Source organism: Pleurodeles waltl, chromosome 11 (genome assembly GCF_031143425.1).
Source record: "Pleurodeles waltl isolate 20211129_DDA chromosome 11, aPleWal1.hap1.20221129, whole genome shotgun sequence".
NCBI classification, from domain to species: Eukaryota; Metazoa; Chordata; class Amphibia; order Caudata; family Salamandridae; genus Pleurodeles; species Pleurodeles waltl.
The window spans coordinates 172,985,587-173,002,142 of NC_090450.1; the positions used below are offsets into that span (position 1 = coordinate 172,985,587).

General features: G+C 42.4%; 1 protein-coding gene across 4 annotated transcripts in view; it reads right to left on the reverse strand.

Annotated features, from left to right (window-relative positions):
* Nucleotides 1-7,729: 7,729 nt before the first annotated feature.
* RNF13 (ring finger protein 13) overlaps nucleotides 7,730-16,556 on the reverse strand; it is a 292,449-nt gene continuing 283,622 nt past the window's right edge. For all 4 annotated transcript variants that reach the window (XM_069213370.1, XM_069213366.1, XM_069213369.1 and 1 more), the window contains one exon: nucleotides 7,730-8,598. In XM_069213370.1, the coding sequence (XP_069069471.1) occupies nucleotides 8,240-8,598 (359 nt within the window). In that variant the 3' untranslated portion in view covers nucleotides 7,730-8,239. The remainder of the gene's footprint in view (nucleotides 8,599-16,556) is intronic.

Consider the following 16,556-nt stretch of genomic DNA (forward strand, 5'->3'; position numbering starts at 1 on the left):
GCCACCCCCCCGCACCAACACTAAATTTGCTGCAGCGCATCAATGCGCCATGGTGCAAGGATGGCTGCGTTGAGGGGGGAAATTGTTTTTGTGCAGAAAAGGACACCTTCCTACACAATCTTAAATGGCAATTTGCTCCTTCTGTGTGTGCTGCACAAAGAAAGAGCAAAAAACGTTGCTCCCTGTTGCGCCATGCTAACCCTACCCCTGGGTTGGCGTTATTTGGCACTTTACGAAAACTTGTAAATCGGGGGCAGAGTCAAAATGCAATGGGTGTTGCTGTGGCACGCCCACAGCAACACCCACTGCACACCCCTTCCACGCAAAGAGCTACATGTGAATGGGCTGTATTTACAAGGTGGGGTTAGGCCACAAAAAGTGGCTTAATGCCACCTTGTAAATACAGCGTAGTGCATAGCCCACCGGAGTGTCACTAAAAGTGAAGCTCTGGTAGCGATAGGACCTTTTAAATCTGGCCCTCTGACTTGTCTAGGTTAACGTTAAAACTGGAAACACTGTCATATTCTTCTGTAACCTATAGGGCTTTCAAAATAGATGTCCCTGTCACAAGAATATCCGAGACAAATAAGTGAATCGTGTGTCGTTCTCCTCCAAAAGACTCCGTTAATATCAGAATGGTATCTTGTTGTAATCAGTGGTTCCATTAATGCAAAAAGAGGAGGGGATAAGGGGCACCCCGGTGCATTCCTCTATACGGTGGGACTGCGTCCAGTTTTGTCCCATTAACTATTGTTTTACATCCATAACTGTTTTACATCTAGCTTTAATCCATGTTTTCATGTGTGGACCCAAGGAAGGCAATTGCTTATTACAGTCAATGGGGCATATTTAAGAAACCCTAGCGCCACATTAGTGATTATTTATTTTTTTTTTTTAACGCTAATGTGGCCCATTGAGGTCAAAAGCCAAATTTACAAAGTGGCGCAATGCATTGTGCCATTTTGTAACCCCTTGTGCCACATTTTGCCCCAGGCACAATCTATGCAAAGGGGGCGTTCCCCAGTTAGGGGAGCCGAAAAAATGGTGCCAAGAAATCTAAAAGATTTCTTTGCAACATTTTTTTCGGCATTTTTAACACCTATGCGGACAGATGTTAAAAGGTGGCATGTCATTGTGTACTGTTATGGGCTAGTGTCAAAATGTTGGCAGTAACCTTGACCAGTAATTATGATGCTATTGCCCCCTACCCTGTATTTCAATTATGGCGCACACCTGGTGGCGATACGGGGGAGCAAGAGGCCGCAAGAAAGTGAAGATACATGTAACTTAACGCCACTTTTCTTAAATCTTGCCGATGTCCTTTTGACCCTATTGACTGTTCTTTATACATCCAATGAAAGTATGGCCAGAGGAGTTTTCTGATGGGTTGATTTTTCTAGAAGGTGGAGAACACGACTGATTATCAGCTGCCCTTCTATTCAATGTGAATGAAGTACAATTGATGTGGTTGTTTTAGGTAGGGTGAGTTTGATATAATCCTGTTGGTTAATATTTTTTTCTTCATATTTTAGGTCTGTATGGCGCACAAAAGCTTTCAGGAGGCTTTGTACTTTATATGGGTAATATGTGCCTCAGGCATTGAGGGAGTAACTATATTTGAGTGGCTAAAGGAGTTATGCTTCTCTGACAGACAAAGGCAAAACAGAGTGGTCAGGCCAACGGATCCAGCAGGTTTTAAGTGCAAGTGTGTGTGATTGCTTTTGAAACCATCTCTTCTTAAATCAAGGCACCTAGGGTCTGATGTACACCCATTTCATTTTGCGAGTCTCTAATTACGATTCTTTGCGAATCACAATTAGAGACTCGCAAAATGAAATGTACAAATGTGTCACACATTTAGCGATACCTAAGAAGGTCGCAAATGACCTACCTCATTAATATTCATGAGGTAGGTCACAATTTGCGACCCCATTGAGTATGGCCGCACTCGCATGGATGGTGGTTTGCTGGGGTTGGCAGACCACCATGTCTGTGACCGGTTTTTATATAAAGTAGTGGTCAATTCTGCTTTGAAAAAATATTTTCGCTTGCATTCACAAAGAGGAAGCACTCCTGTGGGGACCCCTTCCCGTTTGCAAATGGTTTACCACCAACTTTAAGTTGGTGGTAACTGCGATTGTTTTACAACCGCATTCACAGTCGCAAAACAATCTTACATGACCCTGCAACTCTCTATTAGGAAGGGACGCCCTTGGCACGCCCTTCCTAATAGTGACTCACAAAAACATTTTGCGATTTTGTAGTGGATTACCAAATAGCAAAAAGGGGTCTGTACATTCAGAAGTGCTTTTTTCTGGTCACAAATGTCCTGATTCTGTGAATCAGGCCGTGTGTGATCACTTAAGAGCATTGTGTATTTAGCCCCAGGAGCCTTCTATTTAGCGGTCGCTAACTTGGGTATATTAACAGTCCTCAAAATAGCATTTACCTCCTTCAAGTCTACGAGTTTTTCTGAGTAGAGCTTTCCGTAGTAATCCTTGAATGCAGCTCTCTATCTTCCCTGTTAACTGGATTGCCCTCATACATTAAAATGTGGAGATTCTTCAAACTGTTAATTTGCTCTTAAGCGCCATGCCAGTAGTGAACCAGTATTAATCGCTTTTTCATAAAACCTCAGCTTCAGCCTTAAAAGTGCTTTTTCAGGTTTTACCGTGGGTAGGAGATTACGTTGTCCTTTCAGCTCTGCACTTCCCGAAAGACTGCCTTGGACCCCGAGTCTCTATGCTTCTCTTCCGTTTTAATTACACTTTTCATTCAGTGACTGGTTTATTAAACATTTTAAACACAAAGGTTGTACTTCTTCTTTAAAAGGTTCATAACACCTGCTGGTTGATTCAGTTCAATTCTAAAAATGCTTCAGAAGGTTTCAATGCATTTTCTCCTATGATCGTACATAACTAAACTATCTTGATTTTGAGAATCAAATGCCAAACAACCTTTTCATTTAAAAATATTACTGCAACAAAAATGTTTCTTTGACCCATGTTTCTGTACTTTTAATTTTTTTTTAAAGGTGTTCCGTGCGTTATTAATCCCAGATGTATGTCTAAACAATTTTCCCTTTCACAAACACCTTTGGTGTTCTAGTTTCAAAAGAGAATGTATCTATACATTGTTCTTCGTTCAGCACTTTGGGCTCACTGTGGCGGCTAGGACCAGTCCCCAAACCATTTACTTACTGTTGTCACAGTAGTTTGTTTAGTTGACTTCCAAAGTAAAAAAAACTGTGAAGATTGCACAGAGAACAAGAAGTCAGATTGAGTAAAGCCTTCGGTCAGTGGGATGCAATTGAAATTTCTCACACACTTTAATTTAAAAATGGGCAATATTAAAGGAAGGCATTTAAACTGTTTAGATATCGTTGCTGAAAATAAAGCACGGGGTAATCCAGCTGTAAAACGGTAATCGCTAAACTTGTTTTTTGCCTTATGCCAACTGTCTTGAGACATTCCATCATGCATTGCTCGGGCCATATTGTGCGCTCCTGTTATATTAAGTAAATATTGCAATTCTGGAATTCGTTATTCCAATATAACCATCTTGAGTGTGTTCAGTTTCAGGTATTTATAAGTCTAGTTCAATGTGCAGATTCAAAATTGTATACGACACACGAGTTAATTTACGAGGGGTAACTACTGCTTCAGCTGGTATTCGAGACAAACTGTTAAATTGCTTGTTGGTAATGTGCAAACATGCTACTTTAATACTAATGTTTGGATGAAGACTGGTAGATATTAAGAATCGCTGAAATGCAATCTATATCAAAACACAATATTGAATTCAGTTTGCAAGATACGCCTGTACTGCTAAAACTTGAGCAAATTGTGGCCTGGTCATCTGAAATGTGTATCCTCACTCAGTTACATTGCAGTACTAAACTTGCCCTTTTTTCAACTCCTTAGCTGCTGCCCCCAATTACCCCCCCCAAAACCCCCCCTCCAAGTGCTGTGCCTTTTTTGGCTATTTGGGGTAGTTCGCGCTTAGGCTTTCATAACTTTTTGTCCACATAAGGTATCCACATCAAATTTGCATCCTTTTTTTCCCCAACATCTTAGGGATTTTAAAGGTACCCAGAGTTTGTGGGTTCCCCTAGAGGAGACCAAGAAATTAGCCAAAATACAGCTAAAATGTGGTGGGTGGGGGGGGGTCAGAAAAATGGGAAAAAAAGAGCTGAAGAGGAAAGCATGTTTTTTCTCCTGAAAGTGGCATCAACAAAGGGTTTGCGGTGCTAAAATCACCACCTTCCCAGCTTTCAGGAGCAGGCAGACTTGAATCAGAAAACCACATTTTTCAACACAACTGTGACATTTTACTGGGACATACCCCATTTTTAGGTTCGAGGCTGCGTCGCATGCGTATCGCAGCCAGACGCTTTAGGTATTAGAAAAAGGCTCTGAGCACTGTCGACGTCACGTCAGTGTTTTTCATTGGTTTGTGGGCTTGCCTATTAAAATCTGCTTGCTCTCATTAGTCGAAGGCATGCATAAGTCATGCCTTTTCCGATGGCTAGCCCTCCTCGAGCGCATCGACCAAGTACAGAAAACATGCGAGGCTCGCTGTTTTCTGTCCGGCTCGTGGACTACTTTTTTTCTCTATTTTCCCAGCGCGATCTCGCTTGGCAGAAGTCGAGCGCTTTACACAGTTAATTACACTTTTTCGGGTTACCTGCATAGATGCACTTTTGCTGATAGGTGAAAAGTCGGGTTAGGAGTTTACAACGCTATCAGCTCTAACACGAGCAAACGCGAGACCTGTTGCATTGTTACTATTTGTTTGTACTTTTAGCCTCCTTCCAGTTAGTGATAGAAATGGACGTGAAACAAATGCTGGATGGCGGACGCCTAAACATTTCTGAAAAGTAGACAAAATTCTGAATTCAGCAAGGGATCATTTGTGGAGATCCTACAATGTTATCCTACACAAAAATAACTGAACTAAAAAAAATATTGAACTTGAGGTAAAAAAAAACCTGCCATTTTTCTCCACGTTTTACCCTGTAACTTTTTCCTGCGATGTCATATTCTCAAAAGTAATATACCGTTACGTCTGCTGGACTCTTCTGGTTGTGGGGATATATATAGGGCTTGTAGGTTCATCAAGAACCCTAGGTACCCAGAGACAATAAAGGAGAGCTGCATCTTGTAATGGGTTTTCATTGTATACCGGGCGTACAGCAATTCATTTGGTGAAATTTAAAGAGTGAAAAATAGGTGTCAAGGAAACCTTTGTATTCCCAAAATGGGCACAAGAAAAGGTGTTGAGAAGCAGTGGTTATTTGCACATCTCTGAATTCTGGGGTGCCCATACTAGCATGTAAATTACAGGGCATTTTCTAGACGTCTTTTATTTTTTATTTTTTACACACAGTCTTACATTTGGAAGGAAAACATGTAGAGAAAGACAAGGACAGAACACTTGTTCTGCTATTCTGTGTTCCCCCAAGTCTCCAAATAAAAATGGTACCTCACTTGCGTGGGTAGGCCTAATGCCCGCGACAGGAAACGCAACATTTACACATCACATTTTTACATTGAAATCTGACATGTTTTTGGGGAAATGCCTAGCTGTGGATTTTGGCCCCTAGCTCAGTCGGCACCTACGGAAACCTACCAAACCTGTGCATGTTTGAAAACTAGACACCTAGGGAAATCTACGACGGGTGACTTGTGGGACTCTCACCAGGTTCTGTTATCCAGAATCCTTTGCAAACCTCAAAATTTGGCAAAAAAAAACTTTTCCCTCCGATTTCGGTGCTGCAAAGTTCTGGAATCTGAGAGGTGCCACAAACTTCCTTCCACCCAGCATTCCCCCAAGTCTCCTGATAAAAATGGTACCCCACTTGTGTGGGTAGGCCTTGTGCCCACAATAGGAAATGACCCAAAATAAAACATGAACACATCACATTTTCCCAAAGAAAACTAACCTGTCTTTTGCAAAGCTGTGGTCTTTGGCCTCTAGCTCAGCTGGCACCTAGGGAAACCTAGCAAACCTATATATTTTTGGAAACTAGACACCTAGATGAATTCAGAATGGGGTGACTTGTGGGGCTCTCACCAGGTTCTGTTACCCAGAATCCTTTGCAAACCTCAAAATTGGGCAACAAAAAACACTTTCCTCACATTTCGGTGATGGAAAGTTCTGGAATCCGAGAGGAGCCACAAATTTCCTTCCACCCAGAATTCCCCAAAGTCTCCCAATAAAAATGGTACCTCACTTGTGTGGGTAGGCCTTATGCCTGAGACAGGAAATGCCCAGAAGCACAACATGGACACATCAAGGCCCACATTTATACTTTTTTTTAGCACCGCATTTGTGCCGCTTTTTGACGCAAAAATGGCGCAAATTTCAAAATAAAATTGTATTTTGCAAGTTTGTGCCGCTTTTGCGTCAATAAAATGACGCAAATGCGGCGCTTCAAAAGTATAAATACAGGCACAAATTTTTACATTGAAAACTGACGTGTTTTTTTGGAAAGTGCCTAGCTGTGGATTTTGATCTCTAGCTCAGACAGTACCTAGGAAAACTACCAAACCTGTGCATTTTTTTAAAAACTAGACACCTAGGGTAGCCCAAGATGGGGGTAACTTGTGGCGCTCTCACCAGGTTCTGTTACCCAGAAACCTTTGCAAACCTCAATATGTGGCAAAAAAACACTTTTCCTCACATTCTGGTGATAGAAAGTTCTGGAATCTGAGAGGAGCCACACATTTCCTTCCACTCAGCATTGCCCCAAGTCTCCCGATAAAAATGGTACCTCACTAGTGTGGGTAGGCCTAGTGCCTGCGACAGGAATAGATCACACAACGGTCAATGTTGGCACTCAAGTGAGGGTAGCGGTTGTCAAGTCATTAGCCTGCTGTATAAATCAAAAAATGAGGAAGCCCTAATTAGCTGTGGGAGGTGGTTCTATGTTTTAAGTGTGATATAGGTAAATAAGTGACCTCCGTTCTTGTGAATGTGGGGGCGACTGTGTGCAAGCAATAGTGAGGCAGAACGTTGGTGCCTTGTATGCTAGTGAAATTATATGCTGGTCCAGTTTTGTAAATGTGTGTGTGAGGAGTTTGAATTGGCTGCGCTTGTGAAAGGGGAGCCAGTGGAGCACTTTGAGGTGCGGTGTAATGCGATGTGGGTGTAGCGAGGCAGGTCCAGTAGGCCTCTTCTGTTGGTGTTCTGGATGGTCTGTAGTCTTGTAGGAGTAGCCTGGAATAAGTGACTTGGCTGTCTTGTCATAATTCAAATTTGTCTGAACCTTAGTAAAAAATAATTATCTTGAACTGTTACAGCTCTGAGATGGACTAAAACTGGCCAGTAGGGATTGTCTTTTTTTCCTGTGATACTCCTTTAGGGGCACCGTAATATTTGCTTTGTTTCAGCCTAGTGGATTATGTACAGATTTAAGCGAATTCTTGTTAATTTGTCCCTGCCTGCGTTTTTCTTACATATGTGATAGTCGAAATCCTCTGATTTAATATGCATTTCAAAAAAGCCATACTATTAAAACACCTTGTTTATAGACAGATGAAATACATTTATTCCAACAAAACTTTTTTTAAAACCTAGCTAGGCTGTTGTGTTTCTTTGTACTGAGTGTGAATTGTTTTGTTGTATTCTCCTGGTGTGGGTAAATTGGAAGTTAAAAGCACCAAAAAATGACACCGTACAAAAGGTAGTGCAGTTCAGCTAAAACAAAAATACACCAGCAACAGGGTTGAAGTAGAAAATCCCACTTTTATATTTTATTAGTAAACTTTCCAAGGCTCAAAAGGCTGATTTTAAGCATAGCTAGAATAAGTAATCTCTAGTATACATTTAATGGTATATACAAACGTTTTTAAGTTTTAAATGGTGACATAAGCTTCATTTACAGGCTGAATACATACAGACCTAAATTTGTGACCGCATCCATGGTTGAATCATTAGCCCTCCAATTGCAGTAATATTCAGCATTAACTTCACATAAAAACAAAGCCTTCTCATTCTCTCCATTTACTGGCAAATATTGTGTTTTTGAGGACAATTTCATGATGATCCTACACAATTTGAAGAAATCCATATTTCAAAAAGAGACCTAGGTTCGTGTGAAGTGTCAATAGCTTTCAATGTTGTCTGCAACGGATGAGAATATATTTCTTGATGCTAAACTGACTTCTCGGTGGGACTCCAATATTTGGGTGACGGAAGCATTTACGCATTTAATTATACTGTTGCCCACAAGTTTCTAAACTATGTTCCTTCCATCTGAAACTAAGTGAGTATTTTGTTGCAGTTGAACCACAAGCCCATCCTCTTCATTTATTTCATCTTCGTCACTGCTATTAGTATCTTGGTTGTCATCATCTTCGTATTCAGAAGAATCTGCAATATTCTGATGTGAATCTGACATTGCTCCAAATGACTGAGTACTAATGGATGTTAAAGGTCTAATCAAGGGTGTGTGCTCAGTAACTGCTTCATCTTCTTGACTACTGTCTGAATCTGTGTCCGAGTCCTCTTGAGATGGAACAACTTTCTGTTTACAAACCGGGCACGTCTTCTTTGTTTTAGTTAACCATGGATCCACACACCTGCAGTGATAGGCTGTCATATAAAATCGAAGCAGAAATAATGCAAAAAATGTCAGATGCAAGTTTTCAGAGTTACATTTTAATGACATGCACTAAACAATCTACACGTCATTTTTTAAATCGAAAGTTTCCTTTGTATAAACAACTTCACATGTAATTTTTAACGTGTTTATTAAATACTTTTATAGTGACCTTATTTGAAAAGCAATATAGTAATCTTACGTCTCGTCCTCTTGTGCTGCAATTTCATGGCAGTGGCAGGAACTGTGCAAGTGCAGTTTACAAATGCAGAGGAGTGGTTTGAACTGTGAATATTTTTTCAGAGGTACTCAATAAGGATTCCCATGAATAACTACAATTACATTTAAGGGCCCTTTTCTCCTTCATGTGATCACTACTTATGACCCCAAATACTATATAAAATAGCCATAATTGTTTTTTTTTAAACAATTGAAAAATACAAAGCGTTCACTAACCAGGAAAACGAGCACTACTTAAAGATTTCATAAGGAGACCTGGTCCATCTGGTTTGGAGACTCGATTAGGGTAGAAGTCCCTGTTAAACACATTCATAGATCTAGGGGGGGGGGGGGTTCGGGGGAGGTGGACGTGGGCGGCTGTGAGCATTCTTACAATGTAACACAATGCAGAAAACTATCGAACTGGATATAGGTTGATTGGAAGCGGTGAAACCCATCTTAACTGTAAGTTTTAAGAGACCCTAAAGCCTGAATTTCCTTGACTCTTTCAAACAGAAGTGATGACAAAATAAGCAACTACTGGTACAAGTCATGATGGGTTATAGAAACCTCTGGTTTCCTATAGGACTAGTCTCAAACCTGTCAATTGCTGTTATCAGTCTTACAAATATTTATATTTAGACAGCCCATCTATAACACTTAAAAATGTATTGAGTATCTGGGTAGCTCAACATCCCACGGTCTCAAATAAAAAAAAGTAGTACTCGCTGCCTCATTTCGCTCAGACAAAGTACATAAAGTAATTACAAATTAAAACACCACCAAAGCTGGATGGCTAAACAGCCATTTTTATAAAACTTTCTGGATTTCTATCCAACTCTTTCTGATGGAACTATACCACTACTTATCCTCTGGCGAGATAAATGGCTTTACTTGCTGTGATCTCTAAAGGAGGTAAAGACCTAACCTTAGCCCAAAATTATAGGCCTTTATTGTTGATCAATGTAGATTGTAAAATATATGCAAAGGTTCTGGCAACTAGAGAATATCCTTTCTGATTTTATTAACCCAACACAAGTAGTTTCCTTACGCAGCACCTCTCAAGTGATAATACCACATTGTTTTGTCCTGTAATAGAGAAAGCCCACCTAGCCAACTTCCCAACAAAAAAGTGCCAGAAAACCTGTAAATTGGAACAAAGTTTCCTCAAAAGGGATTTTCCAGGTTAACATTTTAAGTCAAACATGCTACCTTTGCTAGCTTACAACAGACTCAATCTTGATTTCTATAGATTCTTAAAACAGAATGGGATGCTGACTAAAGTTAACATTCCAGACTACGGCCCTTCAATTCTAAATCTTATAGCAAAGTTATTTACAGCTGACCATACAGTATCTGAGATCAATTTTTACAAATACTCAATTCAAGTAAATTCATAATCTCTATTTTGTCAAAATAGGAAGTTGATATTCATACAGCTACAAAATAATCTGTCTGGCCAATAATATGTTCTTTCCCCATTAAAAATAAAATTACAGCTTCTCTAGCTCAAACTAAATATAATTTTCATTGCAGGAGCTTTTGGATGCCTAATCTTTCATAAAATGAAGTTACAAGATAACCCTAATTACTACTTAAATAGAAGATTTGGCACATATGCTGTTCTGCTAAACCTTATGAATATTCTGGTCCAAGATACTGAATTATATTGAATAATTTCTCAACATTCAATCTAAAAGAAAATGTTTCTACATTATTGCAGATCCTGCTGACACATGTTTGCTATTCTCCTGATGGACACATCCTGATTTTGATGTCAACATTTGGATTTAAAATCATTCTTTTCCACATTTGGAAAGAGTGGCTGATTTTCCTCTTAGAGGCAGATAAAAGTTCCCTCTAAAACTCACATTGGAAATTCAAATTGGAACAAACTACTCTATCTCTCAAAATCTCAAGCCTCCATAGAAAAGTTGACATCATGCCATAATACTGCTACAACAAGTATTGTCCCCACACTCTACAACTAATCTATAAGCTCCACCTCCTCCACTGTCTTCCTTCCACCATCGCTCAGGATGTGTACAAAGTTGCAGCATGATTTCCCAATATGCTAACACAACAAACCAGGTCTTCTTATAAATTGACCTCATGTCTATCCTGAAACTCTCCCCTTGTTCACCTGAGACTTTACCAACATGTATTGTTCTTGTTACAGCAAGGAGAAGAAATAGAATCATTATAAGAATCAAAGTGGAGGCATGTGTTTGTTCCTCTATTTCACATAGTATCTTGAATGCTAATAAAATTTGTTGAACAAAAAAACATCCATCATAAGAACAAGTTATTTACCTTTGGTAACACTTTATGGTGGGTACTCTATCTAACCAAAGACTCCCCACCACCCTTGTGTTCTGTGGCGGAGACTTTACTTTTTAAAACAATAAACAAACTGTCCCAAATTCAAGATCTGAAGGCTGGCACAAACAACTGTTTTGTGGGCTCTGAGTCTGGCAGGGGTGGTGCCCAGAAAGCAACTGATGTCAGCCTGCATGGGTGGTGCTTGTATGTGGCTCCATCCCGGGAATAGCGGAGACACATAACACAACCTACTGGTGCAAAGCAGCTATGCAGAAATATCTTCCAGATCTAGTCTGGTGCCTGATAATATTCTAGAGGTCAGGGATCTGCGTTAGAGTATCCACCATAAAGACTGTTATCAATTGTAAATAATTTATTTTTTATTTTTTACTTTTACAACTGTTGTCCAGAATAGAAATTGGGAAAAATATGCCTCTGGGTCTATAGAATTTAAGGGATGAGGAGAGTAGCTGGCTTTTATGCTCAAAGATGTTCCACCAGAAATACTGGACAGACCTATCAAATTAGGCCTTTGAAATTTAATTAAATAGAAATGGCTATTTGCAGACAATGAAGTAAGTAATTTACTGCTATGTTTGATTTCTTTTAAAAGCAGGTCTGGTACCTGCTAAGCCTTTTATACATTTGGATCATTTGAGGGATGCTTCTGCTTAGCCTCCCTTTGCATAAGCTTCTTTTACTCTTAGACTGTGATGTCTGTACATTCAAAATCAAGTTATATTCATCATCTGTGTGATCACTTTGCCTGATTTCAAATGCTGAGGAAGCAATCTTCTGTGAGTGCCACCTTCGGACATCAGACTCAATTGACAGAATAAGTAACAAATAATATCTACCTGCCCAACGGGTTATGGAGCAGTCACACTTGTAATCACCATGTCTGGGGTCCTATTTTTATATTGCAGTCCCGAGGGAAATTAAGAGGCAAAATGTATATTCTGTATTTTTACATCCTCAATCATCTCCTTTTCATAGACCTAGACACACCCAAACTTTAACTGTGCCTCAGTTTCTAAAAGATGTTGAACAGCCTATAGGCTATACTCCTTGGACTGCAGGATGCATACATCTTCCTGCAAATCTAGGAAGACTGCAGGAATTCTCAGGGTGGTAGTTTGGGAAGGGAACCTCTACTAATTCAAGGTTCCTAAGTTTTGGCTTGGCTATTAATCAAGATGCTAACAGTATTTTCAACCAACATAAGAGGTCATGATATCCATCTGCCCCCATTTTCTGATAGCTAGTCGATCAAGGCTTCTTTACTATATAGAACATATGGCCTTGATTTTTCCAACAATAATGAAGATCCAGTTCCTATTGCGGGTGCTCTAACTTTTAAAGGCCCAGAAACCTGATCCCCGGCTTGAATGATGAGAGGTAGATTTTGAGGTTTCAGAAAATCCCAGGTATTTTGGGCTGTTCTTTATGCCACAGGGCTAAAACATCAAATAACTGAATCTAATAGCGACTTATAGTTGCAAATTCCTCACCTTAGAATTTGCCCCAGGCGTCAGTCTGGATCTGTAGGTTTTTCCCAAGCAGTACCCCTGCATGCCGTTAGGTGGAATCTGTTGGCTCAGTCGTCGGCGTCGTGCGCGCCGCGGGTCCTATGTAGGTGCCACCTCGGCATGCTGATGTCAATTCTTCTTTTTTTGACTTTTTATAAAAGATTTGAGTGTCTACACTCCTGGTGCATTGAGGATGGCTTCACACAAGACCGGGTTCAAGCCCTGCAGATCCTGTTGTTGGGCGATGGCTGTGACTGATCCGCACCTCGTGCGCTTGTGGCGTTTGGAGCGCGACCATGACCCAAAGTTGCACTGAGTGCAGGGCTATGAATTCCAAAGCTTTGAGAGAGCGGCCCTTAAAGCACTTAGCGGCCCAGTGCGTGGCTCTGCACTGCCTACATTCTCTGTCAAGATGAAGGTCCAGAGAACAGTCGCGGATCACCCCTTCATCAGACGCACAAGCGTTTTTCAACTTCACCCCATCAGTCGGCTCACATGACAAGGGAAGGGGAGCAGCCTCATTCTAGGCCTCCATCCTCGGAGCCAATGACTCGGTCGGCTCTACAATACCCTGCGTTTCTGGGAGCCGGAGCAACCCCTGTCCAAATCCAGGAATTGTTTTGAGCCCTTGCATTGTGGGGTGATGAGGTTTCCGGGGGAAAATTGCACCCATAGATCCTTCCCTGGATCAGTCATGCCACCTTGACCTTCCCTGACGCCAATGCTCCTGACCCTGCTTGTCAACCCCATCCTTACTGGCGACTCTGACACAGAGCTGGATCGCCGACTCCGACAGGGGCAATGCCCCATATATCAGATCCTGACCCTTATTTTTATGGGTTGCAGTGAGGGATTGAAAGAGTCGCTGGACCCTCTAGAATCCCAGCAAGACCATTTGGACTGGCGGATGGACCTGGATGAGGGCAGTGGTCTGGACACGTCTCCTGGCACTGGCATGCTTTCTTCACCCACCGTGGCTACGGGGGAGGACACATCCTATTCAATGGCTGTGGGAAGAGCAACTGAGGTCTTCAACCTTGAGCTTCCTTCGGTGGCAGTCAGGACTAACCCCCTGACGGAGGTGGTTCAGCCTGGGGCTTCCACTTCTGAACTCCTTTCACCCTTTAATAAAGCCCTTACTGATGTCTTGCTGGGGAACTGGTCCAAACCCACCAGAGTAACTCTTGTGAACAGGACAATCGCCCACCAGTATAGACCTGCTCCAAATGACCCAGCATTCCTGAAACAACACCCTACCCCTCAGAGCTTAGTTATCCAAACCCATACTTCCCAGGGTACTTCCCCTTCTGCACCCCCATATGGACTCAGTGCTCAAGCACTGCAAATAATCTTGTGCTATGGCCAGATCCTTGGGCCTCGTAGCTGCCCCATACTCCCTCAGTCTGCCTTTTGCCCCTTTTGTGGCTACAGAAGGGGCATAGCACCATGTCTGTTCACCTCCAGCCACTGTGCCCCATATGCTGCACACCCTTTGTGTGGTCAGGGACGTGGGATCCTAGGTCCTCATGGATCAGGGAGCCAGCGGTCTTGCCAGCCACCAACCCCCAGAATCCCTAATACAACCCCTCCCCCTGGCAACAATCTCCAAATATTCCTAGTCTGATGCTTCCCCACCAGGGACCAGTCGGAGGCAGGATTCACAATCACCTGGTCTGCTGGCAGCCCATCATGTCAGATAGGTGGGCTTTGCAAGTAGTTTGAAGGGGCTACTCCCTCCCCTTCGTGACTGTCCCTCTCTCAATGCCACTGTCATACAATGGCATGTCGGAGGATCACTTGGCATTTCTCCGCAAGCAGGTTACGGCTCACTTGGCCAAAGGGGCCATAGAGAGGGACCCTGTGCCATAAGTAGGTTGGTGTTGCTATTCCCGCTACTTTCTGGTACGCAAAAGGACAAGGGTCTCCTCCCTATCCTAAATCTTCAGTCCCTCAATCTCTTTCTTAAGAAGCAGAAGTTCAAAATGATCCTGTCTGGTACTGTTGGATTTGCATGGCACTTATTTTCAAACCCCTGCTTGGCCACAGATGTTACTTCAGTGGTCTTCAAATTAATCACGATGGGCCTCAAGCACTTTCAATTCACCGTACTCCCCTTTGGGCCTCAATAGTGCCCCTCGGGTGTTCAAGAAGGTGATGGCGGTGGTCGCAACTCATCTGTGGAGGTCAGGGGTTTCAGTCTTCTCCTACCTCGAAGACTGAATGTTGAAGGTGAGCTTGCCACAGGCTGTTGTCTCTCACCTCCAGACTACAGCAAACCTCCTGCAATCACTGGGGTTCACTATAAACGTGCTAAAGCCATACCTGACTCCCCTTTAGATGCTCCCCTTCATCGGAGCTGTTTTTGACACAGTGCAGTTTTGGGCTTATCCTCCTGAGCAGCAAGATATTCAGGCTAGGATACCGATGATTCAGCCTCTATTCCTGGATTTCAGTGAGAATTATTCTGAGGCTGCTGGGTCTCATACGTCATGCTAGTGACAGTTGACAGCTTTTGACCTTTCGCTGAAGTCTGTAACATTATCTTGTCAGCCAGACGTCCCTCCACTAAAACGGCATATGCCTGTTGTTGGAATAAATTTGTGGCATGGTGTACAGACAAGTCTTTTGACCCCCTCTCTGTCCCTCTTTCCGAGGTCCTCTTTTTCATAACTTTGGCCCAGCAGGATTTTGCTTTGGGCACCCTAAAAGTTTATCTATCTGCCATCTCTGCTTTTCTGAGATTACTAGATCAGCCCCCTTTATTTAAGTCTCCTATTGTTATTCATCATGCCCCAATAGGATTTGAATTTGGTTCTGACATTCCTGATGTGCACTCCTTTTGAGCTGCTCGACAATCGTCCTCTCAGGCATCTGACAGTAAAAAAAGCTTACCTCTGCCTGCAGGGAGAGCGAGATGCAAGCAATGTCATCCAAGCCGCCCTACCTCCCCATCTACCTTGACAAAGTGGTGGTTCACCCTAGGGATTCATTCCTCCCTAAGATGATTATGCCATTTCATGTAGGACAATCCATCACCTTGCCTGCCTTTTATGCACCCCCACTTCGTTCTGAAGAAGAGGAGAGACTCCACCGTTTGGACCCCAAAAGAGCGTTGGCATTCTACCTTGATCGTACCAAAGAGTTCCAGTTGGATAATCAAGTCTTTATATGATTATGGGCGTGCGAAGAAAGGCTGGGCAGTGCAGAAAAAGACTATCTTGAGATAGGTTGTTGTCTGCATTAAAATGTGCTACTTATTGGCTAAAAAGCAACACCTGGAGGGCTGGTGCACTCACCCTACCAGAGAGACAGCTGCAACTACTGCGTTAGCACACTGAGTTCCAGTCCAGGATATCTTTCAGGCAGCAACGTGGGCATCCTTGCACACGTTCCCCAAACACTACCGCCTTGACAATCAGGTCAGAAGGGATGGGTAGTTTGCCCGTTCAGTACTGCAGGACTTTCTTGTATGATCTTGGTTTGCAGACCCACCTCCTTGGATGGTATTTCTTGGATATATATTCAAGGGTAAGGAATCTGCAACTAGAGGTCTCTGTGAGATGAACAAGTTACTTACCTTTGGTAACGCCTTATATGGTAGAGGCATCTTCTAGTTGCAGATTCCTTACCAACACCGAACCACCCATCCTCCCTGCTCTGCAAACAGATTTTTAGGGACAGGGACTTCTCTTTCAAGGCCCTATTATTGATGCACCCGTTTTCAGTGTTCTTCATGGCTCTGCGCTTCTGGTGTGGAAAGTTGTGAAAAGAAAGTGATGTTAGTGCACCGGGGTGGGGCCTATATAGGACGTGCAACGTCATATCTGGCGCGATGGACATGGAGACGACTGACGCCACATAATCATGCGCAGGGGAACGAC